This window comes from Petaurus breviceps, unplaced genomic scaffold (genome assembly GCF_028583685.1).
Source record: "Petaurus breviceps papuanus isolate PSGF00001 unplaced genomic scaffold, PetGlider_PUasm1.0 174, whole genome shotgun sequence".
Taxonomy (NCBI): Eukaryota; Metazoa; Chordata; class Mammalia; order Diprotodontia; family Petauridae; genus Petaurus; species Petaurus breviceps.
In genome coordinates, this window is record NW_027185761.1 from 65269429 (window position 1) to 65291743 (window position 22315).

Below are 22315 nucleotides of genomic sequence, written 5' to 3' on the forward strand. Positions count from 1 at the left end.
ATCTATCTATCTATCTATCTATCTATCTATCTATCTATCTATCTATCATCTATCCATCTTCTTCTTCCTTTTTTTAAAAAGCAATCGGGGGTTAAGTAACTTGCTCAAGGTTACACGGCCAGTTATTTCTGGTCCATCTTCTTATCTACCTCCCTCCCTATCTATCTATTGATCTACCTATCTCTCTGTCTATATATTTTTGAACCCTAAATCTATCACTTCTCTGTCAGGAGGTGGATATCATATCTTATTGCCAGTTCTCTTCAATTATAGATGGTCATCGTACTGATCAGAGTTCTTAATGGACTTAACAGTTGTTGTCTTCATAGCGTTGTTTTTGTATAAATTACTCTCCTGGTTCTGCTCCCTTTATTCTGCATCAGTTCACACAAATCTTTCCTTGACTCACTGAAATCACCAGTTTCTTCATTTTTTTTATAACACGATAGACTCCCATCATAATTATAATTATATGCCGCAGCTCATTCAGTCATTCCTTAACTGATGAGTGTCTCATTAGGTTCCAATTCTTGACCACATGAAAAGACCTACTACAGATATTATTGTAGATATAGGACCTTTTCCCTCTCTCTGGTTTCTTTGGATATAGGCCTAATGATATAGTGTTATAGTATAGTCAAAAGTCAGAAGGTCAGAGCAGGGATATAGCATGGTCAACCGTTTAGTAACGTTATGTGTATAATTCCAAATTGCTTTCCAGAATGGTCAAGCCAACTTTGCACTGATGTTTCTGTTTCCCCAAAGTCATTTGCCATTTTCCTTTTCTGTTTTCTTTGACAATTTGATGGGCATAGATTGGACCCTCTGAATGACTATACTTTGAATTTCTCTAGTAGTCACTTGGAGCATTTTTTTCCACGTGACTGTAGATAATGTGTGTCTCTTCCCCTGAGAACTGCCTGTTCTCATCCTTAGACTATTTGTCAATTGCTGAATGGCTCTTATTCCAGTCAGTTTGAATCAGTTCCTTATGTATCTTTGAAATGAGACCCTTATCAGAGAAACTTAATGCAAAGCTGTTTCCTACTTGCTTCCCTTATTGGATCTGTTTGTGCAAAGGTGTTTTTGTTGTTACATAATTATCCATTTGATCCTCTGTGATCCTCTCCATCCCTTGTTTCATCATGAACTTTCTTCCGTCCATAGTTCACACAGGTGGTATTTTCCATGTGTCTTTAATTTGTTTACAACATGACCTTTTATAATTGGGTCAAGTGTCCCTTTGGTGCCTATGTTGGCATAAGGCTTGAGGTGTTGCTCTAAATAGAATTTCTTTCCTGCTGCTGTCCTGTTTTTCCAGCAGTTTTTATTAAGTAGTGAGTCCCTATCCAGTAGCTGAGGTCTTTGTGTTTATCAAATTCTAGGCTATTAGAGACACATTGGCTTACAGATTGAATACAGAGCAATCTCTCTTGGTGCTTTTCTTCTACACATTTCTCCCCTTTCTCAGCTCTCCTTAAGAGAGTTTTGTACCCATTGACCTCAAAGGTCCTTCCTATCTTGAAATCTGTGATGCTGTGGTCCTTGTCAATCTTCACCATTCTCCTGGCTTCAGTTATCAGTTCTATTCAAATGACTCCAAATTATGGGATCCACTGGTCTCCTTTCTTCCTCTTCCTTAACTTAGATACCAGGGGTTCAGTGCTTGGGCTCAGCATCTCACACATCTGTTCTCTTCTCTCCTATCACTTTATGACGAGACTCCTCTGGTCCTGACCCTCATCTCTTCTTGCCAAGACTGTTATAATCATCCCTTTCCTGCTTCACTTCTATCCCCTCTCTGATCCATCCTTTATATCTAAGCCTGGGTAATATTTACAAAGCACCAAATGATCCTCCTCAACACAAAGACCTCCCCTGGCTCCCCATTGCCTCCTTAATCAAGTATAAACACCCTATCCTGGCATTCATGGCCCTCACAGCCTAGATCCCAAGCAAACATTTTTTAAGTACCTGCTGCAAATGTGTTAACAAAGAGGGCACAAAATAGACCTTGGTCTCAAGGAGCTTGTCTTCCACCAGATTGGTGCGCCCTGTGCACTTCTAAAGAAATGCACTGTAATTGGAGAGAGAGAAGAAAGTGTGTTAATAACTGCAGGAGGGGGTCCAGCGTACCTTTTTAAGCCTTGTTTTGTCTAACCTAGCTCTAAGCTCTCCACAACACCTGCTTCAGCCACCTTTGAGGCTGTTGTTCTATTCACAGTTCCTCAATGCTTGGGGTAGACCCCCCCCCCCAACTCACCAATGGGTTTGAGACCCTTCGGTCACCCTCAACCTGGCTTAGCCCATCTGCTGAGATGGTTTGCCTGGCTGTGGCCTCTGCGCATGCTCCAGCTTCTTGGAGTCACAGTTGAGAGTTGGTTGAGACAGGTGGACACCAAAAGTGGGAAGCAGCCCTGAAGAGGGCTTGGCAGCCATCACACCAGAAGTACCACTCTTCTCTGAACACACCCTACACCTACAGACTGCTTCATGGAGAACTCACATAGGGTGAGTGTTCACATGGTGGTCAGAAGAACTGACATAAGGACACTCTCAAGATTTTCTCTCAAGGGCTCTGGGATTGATTGTGTGACAGGGGAGACAGTGGCACAGGACCGCCCAGCATGGCGGCCCACATTAGGGAAGATGCTGTGCTCTGTGAGCAAAGCAGAACTGAAACAGCTCAGAGCAAATGTAGGATGGGCAAATTTAGAGAATCCACCGCAAATGTTCACACGGACCATCAGTGCTCGGCCTGTGGTGGGGCATCCCAAGCTCGTGCTGGTCTGCTCAGCCACAGTCGCACAGATGGGAACTTGACTCTAGCACAGTGATGTCATTCTGGTTCTCCTCAAGGACAACAGCCACTCCTTGTCTTGTCCTGTGCCCCCTTGGCTGCCCTATGTTTCAGCCGCAGTGAGCGAGGCTGGCTCTCCCTCTTATCTCATTCTTAGTTCAGTCCATCCCTGTGCTTTGACTGATCTCACTTCTTTCCTACCCATCTCTCCTTTGTTGAAATTCCTCCCTTCTTTTCAAGGTCAAATCAGATATCCTATCCTCTACCAAGTTCTCCTAATTCCCTGATACCAACCTGATGGGGCAAAGTGGGCTTTCCTTTCTCAGATTTCCCAGAGAAGTTTCTCTGGGTTGTTCTTCCTTGGCCTTTGTCCCAGTCTCCCTTAGATCATAGTGATTTGTGAGCATGCCTTTCCTGCTGCCTCTTTAGACTGTAAGCTCTGGGAGAGCAGGGTTTATAGTGCAGTGACTTGCATTTTTTTTCTTTTTTGGATAAGACTTGTGATTTCATTGGTCTTGGGAGATCCTGGGGAAGAATTTTTTCTGTTAACATAGAAATCAGCACCTCTTTTGCAACTGATTGATAGGCTTAGAGCTGCCTGGGAAACTGAGACTAAGTATCTGCATATATTTAGGGTAAGTATGTCAGTGTAAGTGAGAGGCAGGATGGGAAGCCAGCTCTCGGTGCCAAGGCCAGCCCTCTGTCCGCTACGTTCCTGCTGTCCAGCTCAAACGGAACTGGGACCACTAAGCCACCCACACCCATCCCTGTGGGCTGCATGTTGACTTGGAAAACCAACCAGTCACATTATTGTACTTCTGTTAATTCTGTTAGATATTTCCCAGTTACATTTTAATCTGGTGCCAGCACGCTGGAGGGTTGTGGCCACATGCAGGCCGTGTGGTTGACACTCACATGCTGCCTTTTCTTGTACACATAGGACACACAGTCAGTGGCAGCAGAATTGGACATTCTAGTTGTAATACCGGTCAGTTGCCCCTGTATTTATCAGCTACTGATTTGACAGGGTAGTTTGTCCATATTTTAATGGAGCTGTAAAAAAATCACAAAGAATATTCTTTGTGCAAAGCAGAGGCTTTGATTTTGTGTCAGAGCTCTCTGTCAGGGGCTTGATATTTTCGTGTTCCAGATGCATGGGACAGCTCAGGAATGGACATGTTGGAGCCAGAATAAGCTGGACAAAGTGCCAATCACAGCGGTGACAGCCGTGTCACCGAGAGATGGGCTCTGAGGCGAGTGACACAGGAACTGAGCGGGGTGAGGATGGCAGGGATGAGTCAGAGACTACAGAACAGAGCGGCTGGAGGCAGAAATCAGGAGCGATAAGAAGGAGAATCACTGGGATTTTTGTGTCACTTGAAAGCCTGAGAGATACTGGATGCATGCTCAGTCCATCACCTAAGAGGTACTTATTAAATGCTTTCTGGGATACAAATGCTGAAGTGAGTAGTCTTTGCTCTCAAGGAGCTGACATATTGATAGATTTTTTTCTCTCAAGCCTCACAACCATCCAGAGAGGTAGATACTATGGGTGTTATTATACCTGTTTTACAGATGAGGAGACTGAGGCACATAGGGCTTAAGTGACTTGACAGAGTGGTGGTAGCATGTGGACACAGGCTTTTTTGATTCCCAAACCCCCTAGTCTAACCATTAAGCCTCTGGATTTGTTACCCTTATGCAAGTGTTCAGTAGAATGGGGGGAAAAAAGGCAAAAAATTTGAAACTGGAGTAGTATTTGGAGAGCCTTGGGGAGCCCAGTCAGCCCTGAGGAGGTGGATTCAGGGAGATGTGTCTTCTGTTAGAACAAGAGTATTTAGGCCTTAGAGATCATCTAGTCTGACCCTCTCTTTTTACATATGAGTCAGCTGAGGCCCAGAGAGGCCTTGTGACTGGTCCGAGACCACACAGCAAGCAAAGCCAGAATTGGAATCCATATTTTGACTCCTGGGGCAGAGAGATGGTACAGTGGATAGAACATCAGATCTGGAGTCAGGAAGATCTTAGTTCAAATTTGACCTCAGACAAGTACTAGCTGTGTGGCCCTGGGTAAGTCACTTACCCCCTTTTACCTCAGTTCCTCATCTGTAAAATGAGCTGGAGAAGGAAATGGCAAACCTCTCCAATATCTTTGCCAAGAAGTTCTCAAATGGGGTCACAGAGTCGGACAGGACTGAACGACAACAAAATGACAATGTCATTAAAGCGGCTTCCTCAGAAGAAGGGGTCTCAAGAAAGACCTCCTTCCTTTTAACTTGGTAACTGGTGTGTCATTGAGCTGAGCTACCAGTGGAACCAATGTGCTTGATAACCTACAGGCAGCCGAGGATGGCCATTTCACATGAGTCCTTTATCCAGACTGTGACTTTACAGGCATGTGGAGAGAGGCTATTTGGAAAGAAGGAGAACATTTTAATAAACGCACCTTTGGGACCTTCAGAGGTATCATGAAGTGTCTCAGCAAGGACCTCAGACATGCCATGGAGTTGGCTGAAGACCTGACCTTTGCCCTCTGTGATGTGATGTGACACTGAGAATCTGTTGGAAGAGAGTTGACTCTGGCAGTTCTAAGCTCCCTTGTTCTTCTGGAATGAGTCAAAGCCCTTAAGCTGGTAGCACTCCCAAGGCTAGAGGACAGTGGGTTCTTAGGATGATGAAAGGATTCACCAGAATGGTGGGAGGTTGGTTCTTTACCATGCCCAACTTTCATTTACCCTGAACCACAGAGTGCTGCTATTAGTCTGCTGGACTGTGCAGGGCCCTGAGGGTGTGGGGAAGGTATAGGGAGGGGAGAGTGATTGAAAGGGGGGCAGAACGGGGTAGAGAGGGAAGGTGGCACTCAGTGGAAGGGGAGAATTGTAATGATTGTTCCTGAGTTGCTAAGGCTTTTAAATGCATTTTTTATGGGGTGAAATGAAGAACCTGATAGATATTATTCTTAGCGCTTGTGTGGGAGATGGGAACCCTCTTATTCATATCCACAGAGACCAATATTCAGAGATTTTCCCCCAGAGGCATTCCCCAACTTTGTGGCTTCATTTTGTTTTCTACATACCTAGCTTCTATTTTGTATTGCAGAGAAATAGGAAGGGCTTTTCTTTTTTTCTTTTACAATTGTTTGGGCTTGAGCAGATGTTGGTTGACTTTGGAAGTTGCCTGGCCTGCTTTAAGATAAGGCTGCTGAATCATGCTGAACCATAGACTCGGACAAACAGGGTGGTAATTGGAAACATCTGGCCAGACAGTGACTTCCCATCAGTTTCTCTAAGAGGTAGAGAAGAAGCAGAGAGGGAAGAGGGCCAGCTTGTCTAGGAGAAGGAGAGGCCCAGCTGAGCCAAAGCTGCTGCTCCTGGGAGTGCTGAGGGCCAGGGGATAGGGGATATGGGTGGGTGGGGGAATTAGAGGTGGTGGAGATGCTGGACGGGGTGGCATGATGTTCTTGGTTGGGTCACTGTGGACTAGGCACTCTGGAGTCTGGCTTGCTTGTTAATCCAGAGAGGTTGTAAGTGCTGGAAAGGCCAGAAGGAAAACCTGCAGCTCTTGAAATCATTGCACCCAATTCTTAATAGTGAGCACAGTGTGAAGGTCTGCCTCAGTGATTAATTATGCCCTGCCCTGCACCCCCTCATCTTTGTCACTCATAGATCTTTATTAAACATTCATGTCTGTTGTCTTCCATCTAAGTTCGGGAAGGACATAGAATGGGCCACATGCTTCTCTGTTTCCCCCTAGAGTGCCTGGACCAGTGCCTTGCAAAATTTTTGTTGATTTGCTAAAACTGGAGTCTTATAATTCTTGAATTAAGAGGTTTTTTTTCTTCTCATAATACTTCTGGCCACACAGTGTATCGATGGCAGCTTTATGCCACCGATACCCTAGAAGAAAAGAAAGGAGAACCCCATGTGGCTTTTGCACCTCACCTCCCTCAAGTTCACTCTACCTGGAAACAGATGCTTCCAGCAGCCACCGTCTCAACTCCACTGATCCTGGTCTGGCTGAGGATCTCCTTGGGGTCCACTAGGCTCCCCAAGGCTTCATCTGTGTTGTTCCCCTTCACTTTGCTCAGCTATCGCTGGTCACTTCTCTTGGTCGAAGCACAGCTGCTTGTCTGACACTCCCTGTCTGTGTTTCTGTCTCATTTGGCGGGTCTCTTTCTCCTTTACTTCCTTCAATCCTCCATGGATTTTCTCTCTCTCTTCCCTATTTTACTCTGCATTGGTTCTCACTCCCTCTTGTTCTCTCGTTTAGTCATCTAGAATCTCTCCCTTGTTTCTGTGTCTCTCTCGGGCTGTTCTTGCCCCTCTTTCAGGGTTTTCTTTCTAGTTGGGTGTGTCCTCTCTCTCTGGATTCTGTTTTGTTCCCTCTTCTGGATTTCCTTCTTGTTCTTCCTTTCTGGGCTCTCTTTTAGCTATCTTTTCCCCTTCTATTTTACTCTGAATCCTCTCTTGCTCTTCTCTCTCTATGTCTGTCTCTCCTCTCTCTCTTTTGGGTTCTTTTTCTCCTTCTGGTTTTCTGATCCTTAATAATCCAGTGTTACTTTTTCCCTTTCCAGCCCCAGGCTGTGTGGGCCATAACTTATAAGGTCTCTGATGTTTCCCACCCACAGGACCCCTTGTCATCCAGAGGGAGATTTTCACATACCTATTCCTGGAACACAGGCAAACAGACTCCCTTCCCCCTAACTTAGAGGCCTTCAATTAGTTTATAGCTTTAAACAAGAGTGAATTCATCATTTGTGTTGCTAATACAAACAGCTCAATTCTGTATCTGAAACATTGGTCAGTGTGATGTGAAATGGCAATTTATAGTATCTAATGGTAAGGAGGACCTCAAGAAATCATCTGGTCTAGCCTCTCCCTTTGGCCATATACAATGACTTTTTTCTTCCTCACTCTCACTCTGTTAATCTGAAAAATGGCAGTGACTTGTCCACATTCACATAGCTTGTGAGAAGCAGAAGAGAAACTGTAGCCCACATCTCTCCCTATGCAGAGCAGTACTTTTTATAGCATGCTAGGCTGACTCTTGTGTCTCTGGGTTTCTCAGTTCTTATAGGACTAAAGGAAGCTTAAATCATGATGCTTGCTAGCCTAGTATTACCAGAGGATGTGAGGATCACCAGGGGACAGGGGCTGTATGAAAAGATTCGGCTACTCTGATATTTATGATCTCTTTGGTGTGAATCCCCTCTTCCAAGGGACAGATCATCCTAGCATTTATTAAGAGCCTATTGTGTTCCAGACGCTGTCCGGAGTAGAGGGTACAAAGAGAAAAACAAAACAGCTTCGCCCTCAGAGAGCTTAAATTCTAGCAGGAACAGCACATGCACGGATGTAGTTTTTTGTGAAACACACAAATACATTTGTATTTATACTTCTCTCTGTCTCTCTCTCTCTGTGTCTGTCTCTGTCTCTGTCTCTCTCTTTCCCTGTGTCTCTCTGTCTGTCTGTCTCTCTCTGTCTGTCTCTCTGTCTGTCTGTCTGTCTGTCTGTCTCTCTCTCTCTCATTGGTAGTTGCCTAATATAAAGCCACAACTGGTCCATGTGTGGCATGGGTCATATCTGGTCTCTGCACCAGCAGGGGCCTAACTGGGTAATGCCATGGGCTAGCACTGGTGTGGCTGGGCAATCTCTCCTTCACACAGACTTACATCTGTCTGCTAGACATCGGATTTCTGTAGTCTGGAGGACGGCTTCACCAGGGAGTCTGCTCCTGGCAGTTTCTAGGGTTGCAGACACTGGGAGTCCAGGGACCTACTAGAACTTCTAGATCTAAGTAGGCATTGTCTCTGCAAAGTAGTCCCCTTGGGTGACAGTGCGCTTACTCCAGTGTTGCTGTTCTTGCTTAAAACTTTTCTGGGAGCTCTTAAATTCAGCTCAACACATTTATTCTCTGCCACTAACGCTGCATGGTGTTAGACATGGGTTACAAAGACAAACATGGAGCCCTCCTTGTTCTTAAGGAGTTTACTTTCTTCTGGAATTGACTCTTCTGTGGAATTTCTTTTAGAGCTAGTTTTTGGGCACGGAAGGAGGCCAGTCTCATTTTCCCCATTGTAGCCATACTTTCCTTCTGACCTAAAGTAGAACCATCCAGTCTGATCTCTCACCTTCCTCATCAGTTTTGGTGCTGAACCACTTTAACTGTCCCTCAAATCAAATTCACCATTGAAAGTGAGTAATTTCCAACCAGCGAGGGGATAAAGGGAATGTGCCACAGGCACCGAAGGCAGTTTCAAAAATGTCTTAAGTGACAGGAACCTCACAGGAATGAGCCTTCCAGTGATTCAGATGCTTGCATTTGAGCAGAATGTAAGCCCCTTGAGGGCAGGGCCTAGCACGGTGCCCGACAATAGCAGGTGCTTTTTGAACTGAATTCTCGATAATTTCTTGTTAAATTGTCTGATGCGTTTCACTCACATGAACTGATGCAAATGGAAAGTGTGATTTTTAAAAAAAATCTTCAGAACAGATATGCTTAATTTACATAGTTTATTGTGAATTAACTGCCTATAAGCCACTGGTGATAGATTCTTTGGCAAGAGAAATGCAAGGCGCGGTTCCTGCCTTGTAGGAATTTCCAGTCCAGTTGGGGTTCTGGGATTCATGCACATGTGGTAATCAGAGAGAGCCAGTCGTTCATTATATTAAGCACCTTCACTGTGTAGGTTTCTTGGGTTTAGGACTGGAGCAGGAACTCTGAGATCCAGGAACACCAGCCTTCTTGCTCTCCCTCCTACATGCTGTTTCTCCATCTCCCAATGCTACGCCTTTGCGCTGGCTGTGCCTCATGCCTAGAATGCTGTCCCTTCTCTCCTGTGTTTTGTGGCTTTCTTGGCTTCCTTTAAGTCTCAGCTCAAACCCTGCCTTCTGCAAGAGGCCTTTTTCCAGTCCTGCCTTTTGAGATTACCTCCACTTAGAACTGTGTGTGTATGAAGATTGTGCTTCCCTCATCCTAAATATTACGCAAACTTTGAGTGAACACTTGAAGTGAGTTACATGTACCAAAGGGGGTAAAGCTCAGCTTTTGGTTTTTCTTTCTTGACTTCCAGTCTATCAAGCTTCTTCAGTGCTGTAGATGTTGCAATGCTTGTGGGTCTCTGCTGTATTAAGGAACTGATTTTTTTTTCCTCAGAAGGTACTTTCTGTTGAGTTAAGCTCGATTCTGTTGAGCACAATTTGCTTGCATTGTATCTTTGTGTTGATTTTTTGCTTCTTTTTTTGTTTTTCATTGGCCATGCCGTTCAGTTTTTGGATGCCAGGAGAACAAAGGTTTGTCCACTCTTTGCAAGCCATTCGTTTTGCTAAGCCTAGCCCCTCATCCCGTTGGGTGTGTTTGTGTGTGCATTTGTATTCCTTTGGCTTACAGATACAGTAATCCTGTTTCCTAAGCTTGTTTGCAGCTTTGTCCTTGTAAAATGGAGGCCTCTTTGTGTCTGCTCCTTAGGAGCGCTAGTATTTGTATCCATGTGTGACCCTTTATCTCTGAAAAAGAAATGGGAGGAAGAGATCTAGGATTTTGGTCAACATAAGGGGCTCCATCCTGTAACCCAATGGTGGCTTAGAATCTAAGTCTGAGATAGTTACCTGAGACACACAGACACTGTCTTTTGGGCCCATATTTTTAGAGCTGCTCCAGAGTTTAACTGACTTACCCAGGGTCACACGGCTAGTAAGTGACAGAAGCAGCAGGGGCAAAGCCTTGTGATTTCTCCCTCTTTTTATTTTTTTTTGGAGGGGGAAGGTAGGGCAGTTGGGGTTAAGTGACTTGCCCAAGGTCACATGGCTAGCTTTTGTGTGTGTGTGTTAAGTGTCCAAGGCTGGATTTGAACTCAGGTACTCCTGACTCTAGGACCGGTGCTCTATTCACTGTGCCACCTAGCTGCCCTTGATTCCTCCCTCTTAAGGCTGGCATTATTTAATGTGCTTTGCAGCTGCTAGAACAGGGGCATTTTTTTTTTTTTGCATCATGAATGCCTTGGGAAGGCAGTCTGGTGAAGCCTGTGGACCCCTTCTCAGAATCATATTTTTAAATGCATAAAAATAAAGTACACAGGGTTACAGAGGAAGCCTATGTTGAAATACAGTAAATGTTACCTGTATACTGTATATCTATAGTAAATATATACAGTATAAATACTCTATTTACCACACACATATGTATACATATATTTATTACAATATATGCACACGCGCGCACACACACACACACACACACACACACACACACACACACACACACCCTAAATTCACAGACCCCGGGGTCAGAGCCTTTGCTCCTTTACTGAATGACTTAGAAAACAAGGAATGCTGAGTCTATGAGCTTTGTGGACCTCTAGGTCTGTGTGTGGATGTCTCACTTTTAACCCTTTCTACCACCTAACTTACAACCCTTTTTTTGTTTATTTCACTTGTAACCAACACTAACAGCATTTTTTTTTGTGTGTGTATGTGTGCATTATATTTTCTCAAGACATCTGACAAGTGTCAACTAATTTCCCACATTTCCATTTGCTAATAACACGACGGAGGCCATTTGGTAAGACTCCATCCCGGCTCCTTTTGATCTCATGACTAACATGACATGTTCACGTTGGGTACAAGTGGGAACCCTTTTGGGATCTTCACTGACTCTCTCTCCCCCCCTTCTCTTGCTTCTTCTTCCTTTGTAGCATCTGCAGTTGACAATCCAGGCTCTTCAGGATGAGCTCCGAACCCAGAGGGACCTTAATCATCTCCTCCAGCAGGAGAGTGGCAGCCGCGGAGCTGAGCACTTCACCATCGAGCTGACAGAGGAGAATTTCCGGAGGCTCCAAGCCGAGCATGACCGCCAGGCCAAGGAGCTGTTCCTCCTGCGCAAGACCTTGGAAGAGATGGAGCTGAGGATTGAAACCCAGAAACAGACCCTCAATGCTCGAGACGAGTCCATCAAGAAACTCCTAGAAATGTTACAGAGCAAGGGCTTGCCTTCGAAGGGCATGGAGGACGACAATGAGAGAACCCGGAGGATGGCCGAGGCGGAGTCTCAGGTGAACCACTTAGAAGTGATCTTGGACCAGAAGGAGAAGGAGAACATCCATCTGAGAGAGGTGAGGGCAGGACTGCTGCTTCGGAACGTATCGCTGGGGGGCATGGCATCGGGGTCATTTTTCCTTTTCGCCTTTCTTCCTTTGGAGCATTTTTTACCCTTCGTGCTTTATAGCTTAGGATGAGCATGTTTCTTGAGCAAGATTTTTTTTTCTCACTGCATGTTCATACTTTAGTTGGTGCATGCTTATTAAGAACCCCAAGCTTGGATGCATGTGTCACGGTAAGGTTGTTTACAACAGGGCCCCCAAAATGGTCTTACTTGCAGCATCGATTCCCTGTGGCTCTAATAATTGGCAAGTTTCAACTCTTCATCCAGTCTCCTGGTCAGTAGGGAACAGAGTGAACAGGTAATTGGCCAAACAATGAGGGCAAATATTTTTACAACTGAATTTTCTAGGTAGGAAGTACACTGGATGCACGGGCCCAGAATGACTGACAGATGAAATGGTGTGGCCAGATGTGGAATGTTATCTATTTAGGGTAGTCTACATTTGCTTCTGTCAAAGGTAGAACATTCCCTGTCTTTGTTATGTTCCTCTTGGTGTGTTATTTACATACCTTTGGTGATTCCCCTTCAGTGAATGCAAGCTTCCTTCCCATCTTCCATCACTTGTTCTGAGATTTAATTAGCTTTAATTGAATACCTGCTCCATGCCGGGCATGCAGCTTGGTGGTGGAGAAGATAAGCCAGCTGTGAGGTGGCTGGTGCCTTCCAGGTGCTCACACTCTAGCAGGGGAGACAGCATTGAGTGTCTACATACAGGCAGATCACATACAAAGCTGGTGCAAAATCACCATGTGGGGAGTGGAGTCAGCAGGTGAAGACCCTGGAAACTACAATAGCCAGTGGGTCTAGGAAAAGTGGGATGCTTGAGCTGAATCTTAAAGACAACCAAGGCATTCTAAGAGGTGGAGATGAGGAGATGGAACATCGTGTGTGATTTTGGTGGGGAGTCATGAGAAATGTCAGGCAAGATAGCATGAGACCAGATTGTAAAGAACTCTAAATGCCATGCCAAAGACTGGGTTTTTCTTTTTTAAAGGATGGTGGGCCTCCCTTTCTCCCACCTTCAGTCACTTTCCTAGGCCTCCATTTCCTCATCTGTAAGATAAGGAGGTTGCATTTGATGACCTCTGAGACCCCTTTCAGTTCTGAATCGAAGGTTCTCTTTTTCTGAACCCCAAGCTAATTTAAACTATATTTTCAGAGATTGCTTGACCCTAACTATTTAGGTCATAAGGAGGAGCTGCAGAGGATTGGGGGATTTTAAAGCAGTACTTGGGGACTTTTGGAGTCATGAATAGAGGTGGCTTCCACAGATCTCAACTTGTCTATAGGGAAACATAGACAGGGGAGATAAGAGTTATTGGATCCAGAACATGTATCACCATGAGGTCTATGGTCATGGGGAACAGTGGGCATAGTCTGTCATTGGGTCCATCCACTTAAAGTTACTCTACAAAAGAAAATCAGGCCAGGAAGACACGGTAACTTTGGTGAGATCCCAGCTGTGTTCACATAGATCCACAAGGGATGATTGTAGGAGACATTAGACGCTCACATTGGCCCTTGACATGGGAGACCAAAGGGGTCCCAAGAGATGAAGAGGGGGATTATGAGACATTGTCCTACCAACATTTCCCTCTAGGGAGAGGGGTTGACTGAGGATCTTGGGAATTATAAAAAATAGCAGTGAAGAATTTAACCATTCTTAATTTTTCTTCATTCTTTATTTTGTTTCTGTTTTTAAGATCTAGGCTTATTATGATTTCATCGACATTAGGGAACTCCCAGTATGGAAAATCTCCAGTATTGTGAATTAGCAAATGACCAACAAGTGACTTTACTTCACTGGGGATAAAATTCAACATCATGGTACAGTGGAAATGTATCATTGCTGTGGGCTCAGAGGACCCGGATTCAAATCCTACCTTAGCCACTTACAGCTAGGTAGCTTTGGACATCTAGACTCCCTGGGCCTATTGCCCTCCTTGAGCTCCCAGAAATTACTTTCCACTTGTTTTGTGCTTTTCTACATTTGATTCTCTCTCCCACCTCTGCTCTAATAGGATGCAAATGCTTTGAAGGTAGGAACAGGCATTGGGATGCCCAAGGACAGTTGGACAGGAGAGAAGTGATTAAGGAGATCATGAAGGCAGGGAAGTGACCCCTTAGATAAAGGGACTGGTTTGGAGTCAGGAAGGTTGGCCTGAGTTCAAATCCTGCCTTAGATGCTTGTTAACTGTGCGAAGCAGGGCTATTAGTGTTAGCCTCCTTGTACCTCAGTTTCCTTAAATGTAAAATGAGGGCAACAAAAGCACGTGCCTCCCGGGATGTTGTGGGGATTAAATGAGGTAAAACCAGAAGGAAAGATAGAACATCATGTAAATGCGGGACGTCATTGTTGTTGCCACGTCAGGGGCCTGGGGGGGCTCTTGTGGTGCTTGGACTGGCTCCTTTTCTTCTACCTGACACTCCCCAGCTCCCTGAGTGAGAAGGGCTCACACCTTCTGTGCTGTCCTGGGGAGAAGGGAGCAGGGCTTTTCATTTAAATGACATTACGCCCTTTCACTTGGTAGCATCTTCCTTCTTTCCCCGCCTCTGTGTAGCCTGTATCTCCTCTGATTTCTTAGTTTTAAAGTCAGTGAGTCCAAGAAGTTGGAGCTGTCCCAGTGCTGGTCTCTCCTTGACTGTGTCAGTCTTTTTGCATCAAACCTGGATCCATTTTAAAAGTTAGATTGGGGGCAGCTAGGTGGTGCACCAGCCCTGGAGTCAGGAGGACTTGAGTTCAAATCCAACCCCAGACACTTAACACAAAAACTAGCTGTGTGACCTTGGGCAAGTCACTTAACCCCAATTACCCTCCAAAAAAAAAGTTAGACTCTCTTTCTTGGGAAAAGAGCTGCCCTCTTAGGCACCAGCCCCAGGAGGAGGTATTGTCTTTCCTTCCTCTCTAGAACCCATTTAGGGAATTCTGGGAATTTGAAGGAATGGAATCGTGGGTTCCAGAAGTAGGAAGGGGGCAGCTTCTCAATGGGCATGTGAGAGCTACTACAGGTTGGTTATGGGGAAAGATTTAAAGGGAACTGGCCCAGTGCATCATGAGGGAGCTTCCTGATGTGGTTCTGTAAGGTGATTCCTCTTGCTGGCCTGACGGCTGCTATTTCAGTAGGAGATGATGGGCTCTGAAGTGGAGCCATTGATCTGGTGAGTGCCAGGAGAAGGAGCCACACGTGTCCCTGTGGAATGAGAGACAGAGAGACCTGAGCTCCAAGAGCCCTTGCCAGCCCAGAGCTCAAGGAGTGTGGTGGGAGGGACCCAGCCAGGGCAGCACAGGAGAAGTTTCTGGTAGTTCTGAGTGGATTTTTCTGCATTAAAAATAACAACAACTCACATTTGTGTTGCCCTTACTCACGCCGGGCAAAAGCATTTCATACTTTATCTCCTCACAACATACTTTATTTGCTCCTCACAACAGCCCTGAAAGGCAGGTGCTGTCATTGTCCCTGTTTTTCCAGATGAGGAAACTGAGGGACACAGAGGTCAAGTGACTTGCCCAAAGTTACATAGCTAGAGAATGAGCTGTGCAGTCAGACAAAGTGGATCCCCATCCTGACTCTGATGGCTCCTTATTGTGTGACACTGGACAATTATTCACTTCACTCTTTGAGCTTCAGTTTCCTCATCTGTCAAGTGGAGATAACCCTTGTGTTACCTGCTAACAATTCCAATGATAGTAAGAACAAATTTCATTTAAGTCAAAAGTAGTTCTTTTATCCACCTGTCCCCATCAGTAGGACATTACCCTCTTCCCAGCTCTCTGTTAAGTATTGTTTTTTCCTATTAGAATATAAGCCCCTTGAGGGCAGGGATTGCCTTGCTTGTAATAGTATCACCAACTCTAAGCATAGCACCTGGCACATAGTAAGGGAATAAAAGATCCCTTTTCATTCATTCAGTATGAAAGAATACTATTTTGATAGCAATCTGGCCCAGGACGATTTTTGTCTGAGCCCCATGGAAAGAAGTGAGAGGAATGAGATGACGATGACGATGGTGATGGTGATGATGAAGATTTTGTAAGGAAATGATAGAAACTGTGTAGCACATCACTGAAAATTCAAAAAAATAGCAATATTAAAGAAGACATGACAAAGAATTATGCATCAGAAGCTCTGTCATTCAGATTTATAGATAACAAATCCCTGGATTATAAATGTAACACCCCACACCCCAACTCCACAAAGTCAAGTAGTATTTGTTTAAAGCACTTACTTCGTGTACCAGGGATACAAAGAAAGAAGGTAAAAGATAGTTCCTGCCCTGAAGGAGCGCATAGACTAATGGGGGCAGAGACCATGCCAACAACCATACGCAAAGAAACAGTATCCAGGTAAATTAGGGGTAAACTCAGAGCAAGAAAGGGGACCAGGAACGGCTTCTTGTGGAGACGAGACTCAGGCTGAAATAGAAGGAGGCCAAGGAAGCCAGAAGGCAGAGATGAGGGAGAGAGCAGTGACTGAAGCATCACCATAGATGAAATTTCTACCATTAATGCCCAAGTAGGATATGGATCTTTAAAAATTTGTGAACACTAGGGTGTGGTGGTCCTGGCTTATCATCCCAGCTGCTGGGGAGACTGAAGTTGGTGGGTTGCTCACGCCTAGGAATTCTGAGCATCAGGAGGGCTAACCTTGATTGAGTATCTACACTGAATGGCTCCAATATGGCCAGCCCCTGAGAGCAGGGTGTCATCAGGCTTCCAAGAGGGGCTGAAATGATCAATGAGAGAGTCAAAACTCCCCTTCTGATAACAGTGGGATTGGTCCCACGAGCAGGTACTGAACTTCTAGCATGTGTGAGGTGGGGAGAACCAGTCTCAAAAAACAAAACATAACAAAAGTCAAGAAAAAATGGAAAATTTATGAAGAGCACTTTTAATGGGTGCCACTAGATGACATACTCACTACCTCCAAACTCTGTGGAATGAAAAGCTGCCAAATATAGAACACCAGTGGAGGAAATCAAAACCACCTGGGAACGGGGGAATCTACACTGTCCTCATCATCCTTTCTGCTCCTAGAATTGGCCCAAAGTTGGCCTGTTTTCGGTGACGCTCCAGCAGATGTGCTTAGATCTCCTCGCTTCCATTCAATTAAAAAAATCTACTGGATTTAAAAATCCAGTCGTTCTGTAATAGAATGGTAATAAGATAGCCAGATGTTCTAGGACTATTTCTGTGTGAATGTCATCAGAGAAGCTTAAAGCTGTAACAACTCACATTACTTTATGGTTTACAAACAGCTAAATGTACGTCACCACTGGATCATCTCACCAACTCTTGAGGGGCAGGTCCTATTATTATCCCCATTTTAAATGAGTAACTGAAGGTCAGAGAGATGAGGTGATCTGCCCAGGGTCACACAGCTAGCAAACGTCTGGAGTAAGATTGAAATCACTGTCTCCTTGACTCAGAAGCCAGCACTAGAGGCCTCAAACCAGGCTGTGAAGAAAGCACTTTGTCAACTACCAAGGATGTGACTTACAATTCTTAGTATCACTATTACTAGTGCTAGGTCCTAGTATGTGGTACAGTATTAAGGGGAGAAGCAGTTTCTTATTCAAGGTGAATCAAGAAAGAAAAAAATAGCCATCAGAGCCTGAAACACTTGATATTCGAAGTTTTTGGAAAAGTAGAATACTCAGCATAATCAGAGGCAGAGTGGAGAGAGCAGTGGACATGGAGTCAGGAAGACCTGAGTTCAAATCCAGTTTCAGGTCCTTAGTAGCTATTTGACCATGGGCAAGTTACTTAACTTTTGTTTGTCTCAGTTTCCTCATCTGTGAAATGGGGTTAATGAGAAAACATATGTAAGTCCCTTTGCAAACCTAAAACCACTATGTAAATACTATTATTGTGATTTTTATTACATTAAAAAAGCACCAAAAAGGAACAAAGATGGAGGTTGAGTTTTTCATTGACTATAGCAGCTTCTTGACTTATCCTTCATAATCTGACTGAGCTCTAGTCAGATCCGTGCCAGATAATATGTAAAATTGGGCTAGCATTCTTTTAGACAAACTCTGGCCTTTCTTTTACAAGTTGACATTTCCAGATGAAGAGACTACAGGCCAAGATGACCTCAGTTGATTGGGTGGCTATTTGGTGCAGCAGATAGAGGAATCGCTTAGGATCTGGAAGACCCCAGTTCAAATTTGGCCCTAGACATGTACTTACCTGGGTGACTCTAGCCAAGTCAGGGAGGCTTTGTTTGCCTCAGTTTCCGGAACTATAAAATGGGGTTAATAATAGCATTTGCCTCTCAGGGTTGTGAGAATAAAATAATATTTGTAAAGCACTGAGCAGAGTGCCTGGCTCATAGTAGGTGTTTAATAAATAAATTGTTTTCTTCCCTTTTCCCCATGTGGAGGATAAATAAGAAAGGGAAAAGATTGGAAGTAAGGAGCCCAAATGGGAGTCCAAGTGAGAGGTAGTGGAGTTATGAGATAAATGAATGCTTTAGGTCATTTAATGAGAGCTCTCACTTTCTGCTCTTCTCTTCATCTTGAAACCCCTTGGTAGAGCCCCCCATGCTCTTTTCCTTCCCATAAGATTGTGCTAATGAGATGGGTCTTCTCTTTGCCAAGGTCTACCATCTATCCCTTGATTGTCTCCCATCCTGTCTTCTCCAATAGAAATGTCCTTCAGTCATCTGCTCTCTAATTTTCAAACGCACTACTAGTTCCTTCTATACTGCCTTTAAACAAGCCTGTCTCCATAATTCTTAAAAATCCTTTGATATAATTGTCTGCAATGTGGTCTGTGCTCTGACTTTCAATCTCATTTGACTAAAATTACTTTCCCCCAAATCACCAGTTGTCCCTTAATTGCCAAACCTAATGAGCTTTTCTCAATTCTTATCCTTCTTGACCTTTCTGTACCCCATCTTCCCAGTTGTCCAGGTCTGCAACCTCCAGGTCATCTGAATGTGTCTTTCACCTACATACCAATGCTGTTTCCTTGTTCATATTTAACACCTCTCTTACTAACTCAGAAGGACTCAGCTGTCTCCTGGTTCTCCTCCTACCTGTCTGCCTGCCCCTCCTTCTTTTTCTCACCCCTTGTTGGCCATCATCACCTTACTCCTGGACTATTGCAACAGCCCTCTGCTTGGTCTTGCTCCCCCAAGTCTCTCCTCACTCTGGTCCATCTGCCACTCAGCTGCCAAAGTCATCTTCCTACAGTACAGATCTCACCACATTGCCTTTTCTGTCCAGTGTTCCTTGTTTTTACCCAAGATGCCACCCACCTTCCAGTCTCCTAGGCTTGCAATCTTGGCATTATACTGGGCTTTTTACTATCCTTTACTCTGCATATCCAGGTCCTTGCTAAATCTTACCATTTCTCCCTGTATGACATTTCCCGAGTGTATCCCATTCTCTCTTCTCACACAGCCCCAACTCTAGTTCAGGCCCTCCTTACATCTCAGCGGGGTTCTTGCAATAGCCTCCTTCATTGGTCTTCCTGCCTCATCTCTCCCTTCCTAACACAATCATCAAGGTGATTTTCCTTAAGTGTTGGCTTGACAATGTTCCTCCCCCATTCAACCAGCTCTAGTGCCCTCCCATTGCCTCTTGGATTGAATAGAAACACCTCTGCTGAGCTTTTAAAGCCCTCTCCCAACTGGCCCCTCCATATTCCTTCCAACCTCATTCTATGTTATTCCCTCTCCTACAATCTGCTATCCAGACAAATTGACCTTTCTGTGTTCCTCACTCAGGACATTTTATCTCCTCCCTCCATGCTTTTGCAATAGCAATCCCACATGCCTGAAGTCTACTTCCTGCTTACTTCTGCCTTTCAGAATCTCTCTCTTCCCTTAAGACATAGCTCTAGCACCATCTTTGCATGAAATCTTTCCTGATTCTCTCTCCCCTCTACAAGTCTCCCTCCCCATCTTTAAATATAAATTATCTTGTATTTAACTATTTTGTATTTATGCACAAATTTTTCTCTTTTTACAGAAATAGAGAAGTTTGAAGAGGGGAGAATTTGGAGGGACAGGTATTAAGTTTTGTTTTGGACACATTGGGTTTGAGATGTCTCCTGGACATACTTTTGGTAATGTGAGATTGAATTTGGGAGAGTGATTTGGGTTGGATAAATAGATTTGGGATTTATCTGCATCGATGTTCATTGAACCCAGGGGACTTGATGAAATCTCTAAGCAATAGAGTAGAGAGGGAGAAGAGGGCATCCAACAGAGCTCTGGGGTACATTTATGTGTAGGGAGGGAGGTATGGGTGTGGACCCAGTCAAGGAGATTGAGAAGGAACAGGCAGACAGGAGGAGCAGAACTAGGAGAGAGCTCAGTCCTTATGAGTTAGAGAGGTATTAAATGTGAACAAGGAAACAACTTTGGCATGTAGGTGAAAGGTAGATTCAGCAAATGTGTAAAAAGAATATAGAAGAAGGAGGGGGAAAAGACAGACTCTGAAAATAAAAAATCTAACATAAATGGCCAGGGTGTATTGGTGGTCTAAGACACTGAGGGGTGTGTATATTGGGACTTGGGAAGATAAAAGATACTGAGGTCCCAGTGTTTCTTAGGCATGAAGGTCATAGTTATGAATCTGAAAAGATTCGTAAATTTACATTTTTGACTCCTGGATTTATTTCTATTAGTTGCTGGTTCTCCTATAATCCATGGGTTCCTGTCCTGTTCTTCCCCTCCCCCAGCCCCAATACCATTGAGGTTTCTTCCTAGTTTTCAAATAAACATTTTTTTTTGTTCCCATAGCTTCAGGAGAATTTTAGACTATGGTGATTTTATCATGTGGAAATCTAGCACAGATGTTAGGTATTACCTTTTCTTTTTCCCCTTTAAAACATGGTGACCACACATGCTTTACTCTAAGTACTATTAAGTATTTTTTTATTATTGCTGTAAAAAAAAAAATCCTTTGCCTTCGGCAAAGTCCCCCTAAATCGCTAGTAAAGGCAAATATTAAAATTCCAGCGATCATTTATGCATATTCCTCTAAAAATATGCTGAAATCATATTTGGCATCTACCATGATTTTAACCCCAGTTTTTTGACCCATTTGACAAAGGGTTCCATTTCTGTGCTCTCTCGACTCTAAAACTTGAAGTTTTGATTAGAAGACCTTTTTTTCCTCTCTTCTACCGAGCTTTTGCAAACCTTGAGTCCTCCACCACCCCTTCTCCACCCCACCTCTAGCTTTGAACTCTGCTTGATCAAATAACAAAGTTTGATGGGAGGATTTGAGTTGCCAGCCTGCATTAGTTAGTGTATGTTTTTTAAAAGTTATTAATGCAACAAAGTTTTCCTCCTACAGAAAATTGAACAGATGCTTTGCAGACGGTCTGTGTTTACTGTGAGTTCTTTGCAAAGGAGCCGGTAGTCAGGACTAAGGAAATGCTTTATCAACACCAAATTTTTTTCATCCCCCAGAAAGTTCGTTACTGAGATTAACGGCCACTCTAGACTGTACCTTTTTATTAGGCTCATTAGTTCCTCTCGCTCCTTTATTTCTCTTGGCCAGACTTAAAATGTTCATCTAATCAGTTGCTCAGAGAGTACCTTAAAGAGTGAAGCCAAGAATCCCTATCATCCCCTCTGGTCTCTCCCTTTTACCCCATCTATGTCTTTTAATATGCTGAAAAGAAATATACCCTCCAACCAAAGGGGTCCTCATTAAGAAGCCTGTTTTCTCCACAAAGATAAACAGAAATGTGTGCATTTTAGGGGCAGATTTTTGGACCAGAGGAGGCCCATACTGGTGGGCCCTCCAGACCAGGGGGCCTAGGCCAAAGCTGATCATGCCTTGGAGGGGTCATTACTGGGAGCGGGGCTGTGCAAATGAACCTCTGCTATGCCCATGGTCTACTTGCCATGGACTTTGGGGCCACAGTTTTTATAGCATGGGAATTAGGCAGTGACTTGGAGCATCCTGGGCAAGATGGAGCCCTCACAGTGGTGGTTCCTTGTTGTTCATCACCTTTGGAAATCTGAGACTCTTTCAAACTGTGTCAGTGTCAAGCCGCGATAGATGGTTTCACGCTCCTGGTGATCAGCTCAGAGAGATCACAGGTATCGGGTGAGGTCCGGAGAATGTGGATGGGTTTGCTTAGTTAGTAAGTGTGATACTCCAGATTGTTTAGGAGGCTTAAAGGTGTAAATGGCTGGCTTTCATTTCATTTCCAATGGGTGTGGATTAGGTTTGCTACCTTCTAAACTCCAGGGAATTAATCCTCAGGGACCATCCTAGGCCTGCCCTCAGATGATGAGTGGCTCATCAGGACGGAGGGTTGGTGGGCTCATCACACAAATTTGGGAGGATCTTATGTTTTGTTTCCATAACCTTGAAATATTAATTTGG

The 22315-nt window shown here is 44.3% G+C and overlaps 1 protein-coding gene across 1 annotated transcript in view; it reads left to right on the forward strand.

Annotated features, from left to right (window-relative positions):
* Positions 1–22315, forward strand: part of ERC2 (ELKS/RAB6-interacting/CAST family member 2) — a 1053591-nt gene that overhangs the window by 142367 nt on the left and 888909 nt on the right. Inside the window, exon 3 of the mRNA XM_069084575.1 lies at positions 11493–11909. Coding sequence (XP_068940676.1) covers positions 11493–11909 — 417 coding nt within the window. The remainder of the gene's footprint in view (positions 1–11492; positions 11910–22315) is intronic.